The 18,940-nt window shown below is 48.1% G+C and overlaps 1 protein-coding gene across 2 annotated transcripts in view; it reads left to right on the top strand.

The window, feature by feature from the left end:
• Positions 1-2,326: 2,326 nt before the first annotated feature.
• The window catches only part of bcor (BCL6 corepressor), a 33,551-nt gene continuing 16,937 nt past the window's right edge, over positions 2,327-18,940 (top strand). The window contains exons 1-5 of one of the 2 annotated variants that reach the window (XM_080037748.1): positions 2,327-3,059; positions 13,143-13,224; positions 13,482-16,634; positions 18,160-18,216; positions 18,745-18,904. In XM_080037748.1, the coding sequence (XP_079893874.1) occupies positions 13,222-13,224; positions 13,482-16,634; positions 18,160-18,216; positions 18,745-18,904 (3,373 nt within the window). In that variant the 5' untranslated portion in view covers positions 2,327-3,059; positions 13,143-13,221. The remainder of the gene's footprint in view (positions 3,060-13,142; positions 13,225-13,481; positions 16,635-18,159; positions 18,217-18,744; positions 18,905-18,940) is intronic. The other variant, XM_080037749.1, reaches the window with a different exon arrangement.

Here is an 18,940-nt window from a genome sequence, read left to right as displayed (position 1 = left end):
GGTTGGGGCTGTTCATGTCAGAAATGTCCAGGTACATCTGTAGCACCGTCACTTCCCTGAAACCCAAATTTAATGGCATGTGGCCACTATGGCTGCTTCATTTGATAAAAGCATATTTTTCTCCTATGTTTGGCCACTGATTCTTATTGGGCTTATTTATTTATTTTAGTTTGAAGTGAGTTTTTGAATACTCCAGACAGACTTGTGTTTCAGTACAGAACAGGGGCGTAAACAGAGCCTTTGGAGAACAATGACAACTTCCTGCATGCCTCTCAAACGATCACTATCTTTGAATGTGAAAAGCAGCCATTACAGACACACCATGGCTGTTGTCATCAACCTGCCATTATGTTTTATTTTGTTATAACACACTGATTTGATTGGCATTTTGGTGCCATGGCACTCGAGCTGACACTGGTTTCTGTCTAGGTTGCCCACCAGCAGCAGTGCCTTGTCAGATGACGTTGCTTCCCAGTCTGGCAAAACAAAAAGTAGAGTCAGGGTTTAACCTTTTTGACAGTTTTTGTTTGATGGACTTTGTTGTGGCCCTCTGATTTGGCAGATAGACCGGCCTCGCTTAATGAACAAGGGGATCATTGTGTTTTTCCAGGCAAAAGTTGGTCTGAATGTGTTATTATTTCTTTGACAAAAGCGTCTCCAAGATGGAAAACATGTATGATCTGTTAGTTGTCTCACAACAAAAACGAGAAATGTATGTGAGTAAAATGTAACGTAAATAGTGAGTTTGGATTGATTAAAAACCCTTGTGATCTAGTAGAGTAGGGGAAGAACTGAATTGATCTTTAACCAGCTGTGACTCATAGCAGCGTAACCAGGCAGTCTGTGTCTGTCCCTCTGATCTTTTAGCTGTTACACACGTTTGTTTCAGACGTATAGCCTCAGTCGCCTCGTGGTTCAGTGGCTGCTGTTGTAACTCCCACTTATGAAGAAGGTTGAGGCCAGGGTTTGGGGCTAATACGAGCACAACATGCCCACTCAATACAACATCAATGTGTTCCAGCTTGAGGTATGAGCTGAGGCTTTTCACATTGCTCATCACAGAAACTCAGATGCCAGTTCCTTGGAACCCTTTGCTCTGTGTCGTGCATGAAAACACCCACCGCGTCTTCACTTTCTTCTCATCTTGATCTCGCTTCCTTTGGGCCTCTGTCTCGAAAACTTTGCCCTTTAAAGATGAGCTTTGCTTCCTAATGCCTCCATATGTGAATGCTTTGTGTGCGCTGTGTTTGTTTGTGTTTTGCTGTCTGGTTTAACTCCTACTTTCAACAGCTGCGGCGAATGCAACCAGGCCTTCCATTTCCAAGTGCCCCTCTCTTTTCCTATACTCCTTCTCTGCTTCTGTCTGTCTGTCTGCTGGCTTTTCTCTCTGTCCTTTTCCTCTTTTCTCTCTCTCTCTTTCCTAACAGACACACATGCAGGCACATGATGCACACACACCTACAGGCTTGATATTCATAGCCTCCTCCTCCTTCACTTGACACAGGAGCCTTAACAGATGTGCCCCAGCCTTGAGCTGCCTCTCTCTCGCTCTCTCTCTCTCTCTCTCTCTCTCTCTCTCTCTCTCTCTCTCCCTTTCTCTGTTGCCTCGTGCTTCACAGGTTTACCAAATGTGTTGTTTTTTTGGGGGGGGGGAACTGACATTTAATTGATCTGATCTGTATACACTGTGACAAACATTTGCAGACAAAATATGAACAATTCTTAAAAGAAAAGAAAAAAATATAATAATGAATGAAAGGTCCAAATCTATTGTGAAAAGATGGACACCCTGTTGTTAACAGTATTCTGGCCTTCCTCCATCACCTATACACTCAATGTGTAGGCTATATGAAAAAAATACTATTCTTATAATAAGAATATGTGTAGGTGTCTTTATATATCTCACAACATAACATACATTTTAGATTAGGCTTGATTTGTGAACATTTGCCTTCATTAAAATAGCCTATTCTCAAGAATGCCCTTATTTTGCAAAGCGTTTCAAACATTTGCTTCCATTTAATTTGTATTTATTAGTGCTGGCATTATTTTTTTTCTTCTACTTAATTTTTGTGCCTTTTTTCTGCTGTAAAAAACCTCGCCTATTCCTGTTTTGGAGTTTCAGCGGAGCCAGTGTGTGTGCTGCTCGCTTGCTCTGTGTGTCTCTCGCTGTGTGTGCGTGCGCGCGCAGCCAGTGCCGTGCGCTGGAGACTTATGGTAATTGCGGTCTCCCGACTGGCCTTCTGGGTAGAGTCTGCGCGAGTGGGAGTGGAGCGAGTCGCTCGGTCTCGGCAGCGTTCATCCATTCTGTGTGCGGCACTCCCCGTATAGCTCCGTGCGTCCGCGCTGCGTACCGGGCTCTCTCTCTCGTTGCGCTTCTAGAAGAAATACGCGGGACGAAAAGCTTGACGGAATAACCTCCAGCAAACCTCCCGAGACACGGATCCCGGTGTCGGTGTGAGGACATGGAGTGACGAAGAGCGGGAGAGGAAGGGGCTTTTTCCGAGGACGGCGTGCTCCGCTCAAACCCAACATGGCGCTGCTGCTGCGAGGTACGGCCGAGCTGAATTAATTTCTCTGCGAGTCCACCGACCTCGCCACCTGTATCCTTTGGGGGGCTACGGGCCACACGGCACGTTGGCTCTCCCACACCAAAGGAACTTAACGGATTTTCCTTTGTGGATTTCTCTACATCCGGACGTTTGTTTTTTTGTTGCTTTATGGCAACCCAAGTGACATTTGCTGCAGCCCAAAAGTCCGCTTAATATAAAGGGCAATGGATGAGAGTTGCCCGTAGACAATAGAATAAGGACCGAGCGCTTTATATGTAAGACTTGTTTTGTTTCGTGACACGTGGATAACCTGTTAGACACTTTAAGTTTTTTTGTTTATTAACTCGGCCGGGATTGTCTGTCTCTCCAGCGAGCAGCAGGACCGTAACCGGGCTCCAGTCTACGTGCGCACGGATCGCTGTCCTCTTTAGTTAACTTGGGAAAAACAGGAAAAAGGCGTGAGTTGAGGCGCACGGACAACGGCTGGAACGGGCACCAATTAACCAGGTGAGGCCATCAGTGACAAATCAAAATATATATTCTTTCGCATTGTGTCTTTGGTGATGTGAAATGGTCTTATGAGGACAGAAAACGCACTGTGCATTGTTTTGTTTTTTTAAATGGTACTACAACAGCTAAGATGCTTTTACATGTTGTATTCTGGTATGTTTGAAATCAAAGACCGTCTTGTCTTCTTGTTGGGTCCATTGGAAGCGCGATAGTCCGGTGTTGTGCCTGGAGACTGGGAGAGGATCGGCCACTTCTAAGAATAGCGCATAGGGTGGTCTTTGTGCGTTTCGGCGGGGCAGTGGCATGTGCTTGATAAATAACACGCGCGCGCACACACACACGCACACCTAATGATCCAACCGTGATCTTGGCCTTTTTCCAACTGTCCTCTCAACCGGACCGGAGGTGCGAAGGACGTCCCAGAGATTAGCGGACTTGAATGTGGCGCCGTCCTCGATGGTGAATATTCAGGCTTTTCGCACTCTGCTGAGTGACGAAGTGTGTGAGTGTGCCTCTGGGGCGAGGGTGGGAGTGTGTATGTTCGCGCGTGCGTGCGCGCACACGGAGCTTCTGCGCTAAACAAGGTTACGGAATTCAGCCTCGCCCTGCAATAGGGAAGCGAGCGAGCGGTGCTGCTCCTTTTTGTACGCGGTTCAGTTCAGTTGGAGGGCATCCCCGCGGTGTGTGTGTGTGTGTTGTGACAGCTGAGTGTGTGTTTTCGTGGGTGAGGTGTGGGGGGGCTTTGTTTGGACAGATCGGACGTTGATCAGTCATCTCATCAGTCCCAAAGGTATAGTGGGGGGAGGTGCGCGCGCGTGTGTAGTTTGATGGAAACCGCTCTGGCATCGTGTCACCACACACTGGCACCCACTCTCTTCGTGTCTTGCAGGTGTTGATATGACTTTGCGCTACAGCGGCTTGCCTTCCACTCTCGCACGCAGTCCTGCTGTGTGACTAGTCTTTGCATTGCGGGGGGAAATCCTTTGCGCACGAAGGATCCATGTAGCGCCAACGTGGAGCCCCCCCCCCTCCCCCTGCAGCCCCGATACGCGATGCTCTCCTGTAGGGAGAAAGTGCTACCCTATTCTCTTGAGGATTTCTAAGAATGATTTTAAACGGTGGCACTTACTGCCACTTTAATTTCTTCCCTGGTTGAACAGCTTGGTGAGCTTTTGAAATGGAAACCCCTTTTCAATTCACCTTTAATCCATTCCACTTATTTCAACTCCATTATCAACTATATATTTTACTTCTATATAATAGTTCCCCTTTCTTTCAGCACTACCATAATCATGAACCATCTCTCATAAAGTTGCTGTTTAATTTAAATAAGTGCTGCAAGGCGTGTTGGACACCTTCCAAACTGAACCGTCTTTCCTATAACGAGTCTCCTCTGCGGGCTACGTAACCTGGATTTCACGACCAACACGGCGGCGTTTAATCGAGGTAACTTAATTCAAAATTGCCCTCGTTGAGATTTCCAAGATCATGCTCTTGATCGCAGGAGAACACGGCTCGCATTGCGGGAGTTTTCCTCTCCTGCTGCCTGTCCTGGAGCCACACAGGCACTCATTAGGTGGACGCTCTCTTAGGACGATCGATGTGCCTCGTATTGGCTGGCTCCAGCTCATTGACGAGCTTAGTGAGGGAAACGGCTACTAAAAGGATGCAGGATATTACAGTAGGATATACAGAGCATAGCTCATAACACATAGTTATAGAGCGTCTGTTGGCTCGGCTGAGACTCGCGCAGGTTGGTCAGGGCAAGACCTCTTCACTTGGGACCTTTTCGAGGGAACGGAGCAGGGGATTATCCTCACTGTAGGGTGGTGGTCGTGGAGCCTAAAGGGGATTTGATTCAGAATAGAAATGGAATAGTATTGAAATGAAATATCAGTCTCCATTGGCATTGAAATATGAAGGGCATTTAGGCATATACCGCAAGATACCTAAAGTTGGATTTGAGCTTGTGTTTTAATGATGCTAAAAATCTACCAAAGCCTGTGGAGATCTGGCAATTTGGAAAACATTTTACGAAGAGGGAAAAAAAGCATATTTGAGTATTCCTTACAGTATTTAGCCACATGGTCCACAGGGACCATGGACCACAGGGACCATGTGGCTAAATATTGACCAAATTGTCAAAATAGCAAGTATGCTATGCCTACTGTTTAGTCTGGATCGAACATTGCTGCACTTAGGTGGAGTGTATGACATATAGGGACTTTTGCTTTGAATATGTCACATTTCTGAAGAGTGTTTAGTTTAGTCATGACAGTCTCTTGGGTTTGGATGGATGGATATGTTTGTGCCACAATAGTTGGTGGAGGTCATTCATTATGCAGCTTTTATTTTAGAATAATCTGGTTTACTATGGCCTTGAAATGCCTCTTTCTCTCTAACACACACTTTGGAGCAAACATTTAACCTTGGTCATCATGACTTGATGACTGCTATGTTTGATATTTTTGGTAATGGAGCACGTTCCCCCCAATGGTGCACGATGGTGCAAGTGTTAGACGACATTTTGTGTGTGGGCCGAGTTTATTTATAGTGTAGCCTACCCGTAGCTGTTTTGCGCATCATTTTCCACTGTGCACTGTGATGTCAGTGTGGGGCTGAGCTGTTTTCCAGGTGTTGGAATACAGAGGGGGAGGGCTGCTTACCATAAGATTGGCACTGATTTCTCTCTCTCTCGCTCTATCTCTGTCTGTCTGTCGCTCTTCTTGCTAGAGGACTTTGCACTTTTTGCACCGAAAACAATGTTTTATTGCCCGGGCCCGTCTGATATCCAAGTGACATTCAAGTCAAAATAGAGGGTGTCATTTGGAACTTGTTTCATTAGAAAGGGAAACTTTCACTTTCACCTCACCTCTGGACAGGCACATAATCCAACAATGCGCTCTTCTCAATCAACTGAAGTGGGGTGTTAATGTGTCAATAATGTGTTTGTTTTGGACAATATATTAAACATCTGAGAAGCCCGATCTCTTTTTACAGCTTTTGGTGTAGAAATTCACAGTTTAAGGGCGTGAGTGTGAGCATGTTGAGTGAGGAAGCAGCGCATAAAGGTGGCACCAACCTCGTGCCTGCTGGGGCATATTGTCATGCTGAGCCGTTGAGTGACAGTGGATGTGTCATCAGCGCAGCGCTCAGTGGGGGGGATCGGCTGCGTGTAGGGACAATCACATCACCCCCACCACCCCCATTCTAAACCCCATTAACCTGCTGTTTGTCCGCTTTACTAATCAATGGGAGCCACGCGGGGAGTATTAGGCACAGATAGACAGAGAGAGAGAGAGCACGTCAATAAAAGCACAGAGCTGCTTTTTGCATTTCAAACCTCAGTATTTTCTCTGTTGGACAATAGTCAGTATAATGCGTAGAAATCTGTCAGAAATGAAGCGACGTGAAGTCTGTCTTATTTGTGTCGCGCTTGTTTTTTTCCTTTTTCCCTCTCTTCTCTCACTTACGCCTGGCTATAAAACAACAGTGTCGTCGCTGCCGGCTCTGCGTGCGCTGCTGCTGCCGAGGCGAGGTGCGTGTGAACAAAAGCGGATACACACACACATACACACGCACACAGTACAGAGCCGAGGAGAGATCGGTTTTCCAGGCGCTGCGCAGCTCCCGGAGGAGACGTCACGGTTTGATTGAAGCTATGCTCCTTGCATGGCCTCCCGGGACCTCGCGATGAAACGGGAGAGCCGCCCTCCCTCCCATCACCCCCCCCCCCTCCCTCCCTCTCGCTGTCTCTCTCAGCGCTCCACAAAGCTTTTACTTACGACGAGCTCTGGAGCGCACGGATCACTTCCCCGCGGAGATGTGTCGGCCTCCAAATAGTGCTGTTTCACCGCCACAGTCAGAGACGGGTCAGCAACAGCCCATGAGAACCACATCTCACGTTATTTTTCTACACTAAAACTTGACATTTACGCATCCGATTACGCACGGCTCTCGGGTTTTAGACATTACGTTCCTCTTCCTTTATACAACCTATTTTTTTAAATCGTGTGTCCACAAGCAACATTTGGAACACGGGGCTCTGCTGTTAAATTTAAAATGCAGTATCTTAACGTGATATAAATTCCCCCCCCCCCCCCCCCCCCCCCCCCCCCATGATTGTATAGTTTACTGACCTCGCACTGGCCTATCGGAAGATTGATTCGGCAGCCGAGTAATGATGGCACCGCTTCACCTCCCTTCGCTGAGTCTCTGCAGGCTCAGTCTTGATCAGGCCGCCTCATTTGTTTTGAGATGTCGGTGCCTAGGGGCATCTATCTATCTCGCTGACGAAATCCCACAGACGCTTGGCAGCGCGGCTGCATGGGGTGACGGCAATACGAGTTTATAGCACTCTTCAAAGCGGGAATGTGTTATCTGCTGGCTGGATGGCACATCACTGAGTTCACTTTGGCTACAAAGCTTTTGACCTCGAGTCCGCCATCATCACATAACATCAAGTCAAGTTAAATTTAGCCAAGATGTTTTTTTTACTCATAGGATGTATAGCCTAGGCCGTTCATTATAACCCGTGTGACCTTTTCAAAGCTAGAAATCTAGGCCATGGCAGAGGTGTTTACCTCACACTGATTCAGCACCTGTTTGAACTGACATTCATTTAGCCTGATTTAAGTATTTGCACACCAGCAATACCTCTTTAAACAAACCTCATCCTATATGTGGCGGACTAGGCCGTGTGTGTGCGCGTGTGGTTGTGGGTTGGGTGGGGACTTAAGCGTCACGTGCTTTCATTAGGAACATCTATAACACATGAAAGCCACGCCAGTGTTTCAAAGGAGAGTCAAGAAAGCTCCGGTAAACCCGACTCATGCGTGCGCGCATCCCCATTACAATCGTCTCCTTTGGTGGCATAAAGGACCATTTAGTCCCCCATTTGGCCCGGGATGAATAGAGCCAGTTCAGCAGCCGCCGCCCGGGCCTTATAGTGACAGCTCGGGGGGGAGTGGAGGGGGCTCACAATGTCGCCGTTGTTGTTGACGGCCGTGCTGCCGAGGGAGGCGAATTGAACCGTGCACCGACTTGCATGCGTCTGTGCAGCGGCCTGGGCAGGACGCAGGGGCCCCTTGTTTACAGCTCGGTCGCTAATAATGTGACAGCTGAGGAGGGAGATGCCGCTGGCTCCTTCCAGCTCTGCGCTCCACCAGCTCGCTGTGTGTCTCTCTACAGCATTTATCTCCTCCGCCTCCCTCTCCCTCCTCACCCCCCGCTATTGCCTCCGTTCAATCTGCGCACTTCTGTTCTATCAGAAACGGAAAACTACCCTGACAAACGGCAGCGTCGATTCTCCACATAGATCGCACTCTCTTCAGTCTACACCGGCGGGATTATCAATCGGGACCATTTGGCACACGTCAGCCCGATAATCAATAACAATTAAAATTGGGCACGCGCCGTCTTCCGGGCTTCTCTCTCTCTGTATGATGCTGGGTGAGAGAGATGGGCCCCGAGGCGCTGTATTTAGCAGTCAGGCTGGAGTTTTGGTCCGCCTTCCTTTTATTTTCTAAGGGTTTGTTGACGCTAATTTCTATTTTGTTCACTGGCAATGTGCACAGCATTTCCTCTCGTTATGCACACACACACACACACACACACACACACACACACACACACACACACACACACACACACACAGCCTCGTGGTGGTGTGTGTGCATTTTGCGTGTGCGCGTGCCAACATTTAATCTGTGTTTATGCCCACCCCGCCCCCGTCGCTGCGGAGATTAGGCTATATCCTGCGTCAGTCCTTTTTTTTCTCCTTTTTAAGAGCTGATCGGAGCTCTTCGCTTCAAAGCTCCAGGGACAAAGAGCGAGAGAGTGGCCATAGCCGATACTCCCCCGTTATAGCAAATAAAACACATCCTCAGTTTCCCCGGAACAGACCTAAACACTGGAGGTGTTTGTAAATGATATATGCCCACGCCATAGGTTCTTTAAATGTGGAGCTGCGCTTTTCTAGTCGTTAATCAACTTGTCGAGAGAGAGCGAGAGAGTGACACAACCTCCCTCCTCAACTCCGTGGTCCGCCCTCGGCCTCTTCTACACGCACATTACCCGTAGCCTACGCACGCAACCACTGCGCTCTACGGGGAATAAAAGAGGCCTCAGCCCGGGAGGAAATGAGGAGCGGTGCCGGTGCGTTTACCACTACGGGTCACGGAGAGTTCAAGTCATTGTCGTCAGAAACAGGAAACAAGGGAAAAGAGGGAGTAGAGAGAGTTGTTTTCTCTCCCATGTTCTTCTCTCTCTTTCGCTATCGCTCTGTTTGTCTCCCCTCTCGTCCCCCTCCCTCCCTTCGAAAAAGCACACGACACTGAAATAGGCTACAGAGCAACAGACGATCGAGGTTCCGCTGCTAAAAAATAAAAAAAAAACACCCGGTGGTTTTCTGTTTAATGGTGCGAGTCGGGGCTTCGCTCCAGCGGTCTGGTTTATAAATGCAGCTCCGACCGCTGCGCCCCTCCCTCTCTCCCTCCCCCCCAGCCTGCTGCTGCCGACCACTGTGATGGATTGGACGGCCGTCGGGAGTTGTTTGTTTCGCAAACTATTCTTAGCAGCGAGGATGAGCGTCCACCACCCCGCTGCCTTTTCCCTCCTCTCCTATCTCTCCTAATCTCTCCTTCCCCGTCCCGTCCTCGCATAATGTGACGGGATCTCATTCCAGAATATTCTCAAAGCATCTGGTTCTGAGGCCACTAATGCACAAAGCTCTTTTTTATGTTAAGACCTCACTGAAATGATGAGCATGAGGTTTTAAATGTTTATGCTTGAAGCCCTCTCTCTCATAGACTTCCGTTGATGTGTAGATCTTTTTAGTTTTAATTTCCTTTCCAGATGGTTTCCTATAACTTTTGATACAGTGTCCTGTAGTAATGAATCTGTTGGCTTGTTGTTCTGATGAAGCAGGAAGTTTTGGACTGGATTCACTCACTCTCTAGCATGAAGAAAATACATTTCAAAGGCAGCTTTCAACCAACAGCAGCACTTAAAATAATTGTGGTTTTGTCACAGGCGATGACTTTGTGTGATTGGAGACTAAAGGAACCCACATTTCTAGGTTTGTGTGCTGCAATGTTGCTATAGGACATTACGTCCTCTGCAACAGTGTAAACAAGTCTAAATTCACTACCATGGTATTATTTGCTAAAAAATAACCAAAGCAATGGGCATATAAGAAAAGGGTTGGTTGAAAATAGACCTATTGTGAATCTTGCCCAAGGATCATGATGCAACTGCCTCTCTCAAAAGTATATCTAGGCCTATATGTATAGCCTATTAACGGGTTATTTCCGTTATTGCCCGTTTTAAATGATTAATGAACCATTAAAAAAAGACCCTCCTCCCTAATCTGATGCCTGTCCGTGATGGTACCTCTGGCGGCAGGACTGTAACAATATTAACACTAGTTTTGTGCAGCCATTTCCCTCTAAAGTACACACAGCATTTAACAAAAGCATTTGAGACTGGTAATAACACGCTGACCGATGAAGCACTTTGTGCTTTTTGGCGCAATTGTAAGGAGTTTTGAGTGTGCGGCTGAGTAGCTACCATGCCTTTTTAAAGCAGGAGTTTTAGCTCCTGGCTGTGGAGGCAGTGTGCTGTGAAGTGCTGGAGCTCGACCTTGAGGCCCGGTGCAGCCTCTCATCTTTGCTGGACGACTATTCATTTCATGGAAATGACAGGTGCCGTGCAAACTCCTCGGTCACAAGCACAGTATGCGTAAATTGTGAAGTAATAACAGGCCTTAAGACACCACAATGTCTTTTTGTTGTGCTACCCTTTGCAAGAACCGACCTTTTCCCTGTCTCCTTGCAAAACATGCGTTTGTGCCAAGGACAGAGAGTCCACTTTATTGTAAGGGAAAGTTTAGGTTGAAAAGAAAATGTCCAGGACAGCTGCATGTAATTGAATATCTGCATTTCTTATTAGAAGTGTATTTCTCTAAGAGCGTAGACTTCTCAGTGCAAGAGAGCTGTTGCGAGTGTCTGAGAGAGGTGCATGTCTCGCTCCAGGAAATGCAAGAAGAAACTGGGTGATTTCTCAACGATGGCTTGTGTCATTTGCATAGAACGCATCTAGACGTGTCTGTACACACACATTTGCAGCAACGGTGGAGCGGTTTTCCCCACACACGTTTGGACCATTTCAGTTCCGTCAGATGCGGATGTTGTTGAAGCAGGACTGGCCTTGGGGAGCTGTGGCTGGGGGGGAGGGGAAGCACAGGGGCAGGGAGGAGCTGTGCCGAGGGGCCCGCTACAGGCTGATTAATGGGCCCGGGGTCACGGCAATAAAAGTGGCGTGCCAGCGGCGCGGCAGCAAGGGCTCAGAGGCGTTTCTCTGCGATGATCGAGGAGCCAAGTCTCTCTGCTGCTCTCAGCACAGCACGGCAACGCTTTCGCTTTTACTATTTAAAGGCTCTTCACTGCCACCTCATTCCTGCTGCACCGGCTGCCCTATACAGGACTGCCTTGCAGAAATGCACACCCATAAGGAGTCAGCAGGTCTATTATTGAAATGTAAAGATTTCCTTTTTAATTCAAATCTGCCAGATGGGAGTCATTTCTCTTTTTAATTGCATCTGTGTGAGGATTTTGAAACAGCCTTTTGAAATCAGGCGGCCCATGATGTCACTTGACTCAGTATAAGGTCCTGCTCCTATTTAAAAAAAAATAAAATAAAGTTGACCCGCTTCAGATTTGACATATATCTTGTGTTTTTAAGACACTACTGGAGATATAACACAACTATCTATTATTTGAAAAAATATATATTTGGCTTAGTTACAAATCCAAAATTGCATTTAATCCTGGAAAGAGCTATCATAGTGTAGCCTTATTCTGGGAAAACATTTTAAACCCAGCTCCACTGGAATCCAACTGATTAAAATCCCAGATTTAATGCTTAAGACCAATCAAATGTGTTCTCTCCTTATATACTGCACTAATTAATAATCTTCTTGTACCGAATAACAAAAAAATAACAGCTCTGTTATGCTTCAGTGTTTCAAGATTTAAAAAAAATCAAACGTATACAAAATGTTGGCAGATTAAAGGCAGTTTTACTCACAAAGGAATCTTGATGTTTTGTTAATTGTTATTGCTCTTGTGATTTTAAAAAGACAAATCTCAAACAAAAACTATTTCCATCTCCATGGTAATTTTTTTTCGGTCTTCATACCACCTTCAGGTTTTCCCTTCTAAAACTGAATCCATGGTTTATTCAAAATGTAGTTTGGCTGTCCCTTCCCCTCCCGTATACTTGTACGTGTTTGTGGATCTGTGGCTCTATGTTGGCGGGCGGCAAATGGTCTCCCACCGAAGTGGTCTCTGATGTATAATCTTTCCCCGCCTCGCTGGCTGAGGCAGCCGAAAGAGCGGGTCAAAGGGGGCACAGGAAAACCAGTGTGTGGGGAACGTGACTGAATAGACGCAGCCCCACAAAGCTCGTCTAGCCCCGCAGTGTGAGTGGGATAGGGGTCGGGGAGGAGGACGGGGGTTTGCCCAGTGGTGTTGACGGATGGGAGGGAAGCGAAGCCCACACAGTGCTTTCATCTGCAGTGACTGCTTCAGTGGAGTTGTGTGTGTGTGTGTGTGTGTGTGTGTGTGTGTGTGTGTGTGTGTGTGTGTGTGTGTGTGTGTGTGTGTGTGTGTGTGTGTGTGTGTGTGTGTGTGTGTGTGTGTGTGTGTGTGTGTGTGTGTGTGTGTGTGTGTGTGTGCATTTGAGAGAGTGAGAGGAAGGGTGCAATGACTATAGCCAACACTGCCATTATGTTTCCACCTTTGTACCTTTGCCCTACTACTTGTGTTTCGCTTCACTTGTATATCTCTGTGCCACATTTGATTGCTATATTGTACATATTTTGATATAATAATATGGAGCTGCATTCCCCAGAAATCTAAGTGTAAAACTGACTAACTTTATTTATCTCATTCTCAAGAGATTTTTGAAAGTGACACTTTTGCCCTGTCAATGGGATGAATTACGTCAGAGTTGTGGTGTGTGTGAGTGTATGTGTCGGAGCCAAGACACTGACTGCTTACTGTTTGCTCACCTCCACAGGGCAACATCTGTTCGTGATGTCGATGCTGAGACACAAACCAACCTGCAACTAAGACAAGGGAACCACATCACACAAAACATGGCAAGTCCCCCTCTATGCACGTCCACACTACAGTTTCCACTCATTAGTCATGAGTCACTTTTCTCTGAGTATAAACACAGGATCTGTTTCACTATGTGCACGCACACCACTAACCCAGAAAGACAAGACATCTTTTCATCAGGAATAGTTTTTTCTAGTTCATTCTTGCAACATCACTTTTTCCGAAAACATTATTATGATTATGTATTTAGAAAAAATACTTTTCTGATATCGACTATATATATATTTTGGTGCAGGTGGATGCAAGGTTGACGCCACTGGCAGCGATGGGGCTGGACCGAAACACCCTGATGCATGATGGCCTTCGTCTTCACAGTGGGGTTGTATACCCAGGGATCAGAGCACTGCCGGTGGAAAAGAGCAGAGATACGCCCGGCTTCCCCCTCACTTATAACAGGGACGGTCTTCCAGAGCTCATCTACAAGCCAGATGGCCCTCTGGACAGCCGTAAGGCAGCTAATGGATACCTGGGCCTCTACAAAGGCACCCCTCCAGGGCTCCACAAGCCAATGCTGGTCCCTGGAACAGGTGCTGAATGTATGGGCTTGGATCGCCGGCTAGGGCCTGGAGAGAAAGCATCAGAACTGGGCATGGTGGGCGCTGGTGGCAGCTACCTTCGCCTGCCCTGGTTCAACCCCTACCCTGAAGCGAGCATGTATTCCTACTTGGACACATCCAAGTATGCAGCTCTAAATATGTACAAAGCCTCCTTGCTCGGCCAACCCAACCCCTATCTCCCCCAGATGTCCTACCAGTCTCTGTGTGCAGCTCAAGGGGGGAATGTTAACCCTGCCACCTCTGCTGCTGAGAGGCTGTACTATATGCCGCCCTACCCTCCTTCTCCCATCTCTTCCCCGATGGTGGCGCCCCCCATGAGGATCCCTGCAGTCACGGTGGCTCCCACGTCACTGGTACATTGCCAGGACAAGGGGCTTGGACCTTCATTTGCACAGCAGCTTCACCAACAGTCTCCTCATCCTCAGCACCATCAGGCTGCTATGGACAGAGACCGCTCCCCTAGCAGGAGCAGCAGACCGGGCAGACCTCCCTCTAGGAAGTCATCCAACAACAACAGTAACAACAGTAGCACTAGCACTAGCGGCGCCAATGGTGGGAATAATAATAGTGTGCCCATTGATTCTTCTCCCCATGCATCCTCTCGCCTCTCGCAACCTCCCCCTCCCCCGGCTCTCATTGACAATTCACTGGATCTACAAAGGCCAGTTGCTAGGATAGGACAGCCACCCACCTCCTCCGCCTCATCCTCATCCACGCAGTCCATTCCTCATTCTTTCTCTGTGAGCAGCATGGCATCGGAGCAGAACTCTCCTGCCCGGCCAAGCCCCCACAAATCTAGGCCAAGAGACGGCCCACCTGAGCACAGAAGTGCGGGGGTCGAGAGGAGACCCAGCAGGTCACCCTCCAAACCCAATTTCGAGAGGTCAGCGCACCAACCCCAAGCAACCAAAGACCCCGCAGAGAAGCCCTTGGATTTGTCTGGAAGAATGCTGGAGTTTGGGCTACCCCCCAATGGATTTCCAGTCAAGATGGACACTATGGCATCAGGCCCACGTTATGGACTTCCCCCTAACCGAGAGCTCCTAAAGGAAAACATGTCCCTCTCTCCTTCCTCCCACCACCACTCTGTGGTCAACAGCACTTCTTCAAAGGTCTCAGACAGGCCAGAGATGATCAGCACTTTACACTCCTCCTGGGTCGTACCCAGCCCGTCTCCTTCCCATGCACAGCACACACCGGGCTTGCCCCCCTCTCCAAGGCCTAACACAGACCTGGGCCTTTCACAAGCCAAAGGTTCTTCGCCCTCCGTCATCAAACACAAGAGTCTGGAGAGGGTCCTCCCTCAGCAACGCAGCTCATCCTGTCCAAGGATAGGGGAGTCCAACCATAATGTTCCCTCCACTCAACACTCCACTATGGTCAGCTCCCAGGCTCTCTCACCCAAACCCAATGGTGAGTGGGTCAAACAAAGCACCAGCCAATCTGAACATCCAGCAGCCAGTGGTCACCACAGAGAGGGAACGGAGAAGCCCTCCCAGACCACTAAGAGAGTTGAAACTACTCCAGATGTGTCTTCATACAAGAGGCCCTGTTTAGAGAACGGTCACCCCCCTGGCCACCTTTACCTTCCTCAAAGTGACTCTTACCTGAATCACAGTCTGGCCTACGCCAATAGATATCTGCACTACCCCATCCCTGATGGCATGGCTCTACACTCCCTGCCAATTACAGGGAAAGGCCCAGTCTACCCTCATCCAGTATTGCTGGGCAGCAACAGCCTTTACCCGTCCCACTTGGCAACAAAACACCCTTTACCCTACCACAACCTCCCACCTGGTCCAGGAGGGGAATACCTCACGTACAACTCACAGGAGATGGCCCACCCCCTGATGCAGACTCATTCAGACAACAAGCTGCCAGATAGGGGAGATGCTTCTTTGAAGCCCCGGGGACATGAAAAGTCCCGGGGAGCTGTGGAAGAATGCATGGGCCACAGGAATCCCAACAGTGGGAAAGAGACATACGAAGGAAGCCAAATTAAACCTGATAGGGAAGCAGGAGCACAAAGACAGGGTGGCGGTCAAAGCAAATCTCCCCTTTCCTCTGTAACATCTCTAGACAAGATTGTCTGCATTGACCTTGTACACTCAGACACAGATATTGAGTCTACGCCAGCAGCCCACAAACAGCCCTCTGCTGAGTCCTGCACCAAGGTTAACCAAAATGAATGTTTTATGAGTAACCAAAATCAGAAAAAGACTGACTATGAGCCAAAACACCACCTTTCCCATCCTTACCCAGTCCACTCTGGACAGAGCCCCAACCTAAAGCCCAATCACACAGATAGACAGCCAGACACACCCTTTGGGAAACCAAAGATTCTACAGGACGCAGGTTGTCCTGGGCTGACATCTTGCACATCCCCAGTTCCTCAGGGCCAGGAAGAGGCAGAGGAGAGTCTGGAAGAATGCCCCTGCCCGGACCCTCGAGACCAAGACCAGAGCACCCTGCGCTGTGCCCGCACGTCAGGGGAGCGTGGCTCTGGTAAGGACAAACGGGACAGAGACAGCCGAGCTCTCCGCCTCGCTCAGCACTGCACAACTCTTTTGAAGGAGGAGAGCGTGTGTGAGAGGGACACTGAAAAGGAAGACAGCATTGTGGACCTAGGCGAGTCACATGAAGAAGGGGATGAGGACGACGACGACGAAGATGACGACGGTAGCCATACCTCATCCAAAGGCCTTCGCAGATCCAGTCTGGCCAAGAGGATCGCTAACTCCACAGGCTACGTTGGCGACCGCATTAAATGCGTCACCACTGAGCTGTATGCCGACTCCAGCAAGCTGAGCCGTGAACAGAGAGCGCTACAGGTAAGGCCATTAAAACTTGTGTGTGCGTGTGTGTCTGTGTGTGTGTATACAGTACAGGGAATACTGGGCTCAATACTGTTGGTGGTGGGCTTGAGAAATGTCATTATGACCAATAGTTCTCATGTGTAGAGATTTCAAACATCCTTTCAGTTAAAACAATCCATGCAGAAATAAACCCCCCAAGGGCCACTGTCTTCATTCCCTTGCTGCAATATTCAGAGCGGCCTGAAGAGCAAACCCTGCATGAAATGGGTATACTTTGCATTTACAACTCAGTACAGAATAAAAGACTAGTCAAATAAAAGTGCTGTCATGCTACTGTCCTGGCTGTTGGCTTGGCCTTTCCCTTAGTTTATCATTGTTTAAGTGATCTAGTGAAGGCCAGTTGATGCCCTCTATCAGCGAGGGGTAGTTCAAAGGTTAACCAGAGCTGCCATCTCTGTATGTTGACTAGTGAGCAGTCATTGTAAAGGTTATTTCTGTGCGTGCGTGTCTGTGTGTCTATACGTGCTTGTCCTTGTGTCGACTGCCTCGGGGGCTAAAGCATGTGTTTGCTGACTGTGCTGTAGAAGAGCCATATACTGTAGTTTCTGAGCATGACTGTGGCAGCCTCACAGTTCACACCGCCCTTGGCTATGCTTAACCCCCCAAGGTTAGGGGCAGTGGAGGGCTCGCAGTGTGCTTAAAAAACAACGGCAGCTGCCCTCTTCGGGGTTCCTCTTAGGCTTCCTGCATGCCCCCCCCCCCATCCACAAGTAGCTATCCTTCCCTAACACTCCTCCCCCCTGATGGCCTTTACACTGCTCTGCCTGGTTGCCGTCCAAGTTCCTAATTCTCCCCAACCCCACTTGCTAAAATACCCTCTTTCCTAACTCCATCTATAAAACGCACAATTACAACAACGTCCCCTAGCTACACTTGGCCGTCAGTCATACACACACACACACATTGAGCTGCTTTTTTTTTTTTTTTTTTACTTGCTATCGCTGGTTCCTTATGCTCAAGGTTCAACACAGAAACACAAACAAACCCCATGCTCTATTATCCACTGGCTCGGAGGCAGATATGTTAATCGGTTGCACATGTCTGTATGTTGTGAACGCACCCTAGAAAACTGTGGTTTTGTCTGTGTCATGCTTGTCAATGCACAGCTGCAACACAAAGCTATCAAACGCTCTATTTCTGGACATGTGAAAAATTAGAAGTGGAAGTCTGTTTTGGGAAAAGTAAACTAAACGAGACAGACAGCTAAAACTGAATTGGCTTTCTCAATCATGCTTGGAACGAACATACTGTTTTAATTTTAATTTTAATTTTGTTGTCATACACGCACGTTCAGAAATTCCTTTGATAGTTTTGATGCAGTGTTAATTGACCTGTTGAGTCACTTTCATTTGATTGTGTTATTTTGTGGGATTGTGGCTGCCTATGTGTGTGTCAAGAAACATGTGGAGAGCATAAATTCATAAAAAAAAAGATGAAATGATGGACAGATATATTGAGCCCCCCCATTCTAATTGCTTAGATGGAAGTCATATCACGAGAGGGGAGTAATATAAGTCAACCTGCAGCTAACTGGGAGGTCAGTTCTTTACATTTCTTATCACATCTGCCTCTGATGGGCTCTGTCTACTTTGTACTCTGTATCGCTGCACACTTTTTTCCCCACTCCCTTCTTTCTTCTTTCTTCATCTCCTCTCTTTCTCTCTGCCTCAGGGCTTAGATGTATATGTTTCCTAGCCATGTTTATGTTTCAGGAAGGGAGATGCCAGGATTTTAGCCCCAGAGCGCATGGACTCACAGTGGCTGCAGTAGTCTAATCCGTGTCTTGATGCCAGGCTTGTGATTGATCTGTCTTACCTTTTTTGTCCTGTGTGTGTGTGTGTTTGTTTGTCTGTGTGTGGGTTTTTAATTTCTTTGGCATTTTTCTTTTTTATTGAGACAATGTGATTCCTGACGCAATTTTTTGCTTCCTTAGCTGTTGAGGCCAGATTGAGGCTTAGAGAGGTGTGTGTGTGTGTGTGTGTGTGTTTGTGCGTGGCGTGGGCACACGATGAGTGGTTTTCATGGGTTTTTCTCTGCATATTTGTATGTGTGTGTGTGCGCACAGCGGGCAATGATGCGGTTCTCGGAGCTGGAGCTGAAGGAGAAGGAGGGCGGCGGAGTGTGTGTCTCTGCCTCGGCAGCAGGACAGGAGCTGGCAGACGGCCAGTGCAGAGAGAGAACGCTGGAACACTGCCAACACGCCACCAGGCAGGGAGAGAGGGAGGGTGAGTAACCCAGCACCATACACACGCACGCACACA

This window comes from Ammodytes marinus (assembly GCF_949987685.1).
Source record: "Ammodytes marinus genome assembly, chromosome: 12".
NCBI lineage: Eukaryota > Metazoa > Chordata > Actinopteri > Uranoscopiformes > Ammodytidae > Ammodytes > Ammodytes marinus.
The sequence above is the reverse complement of the archived record's forward strand: the minus strand, read 5'-3'. Positions and strand labels throughout refer to the sequence as shown.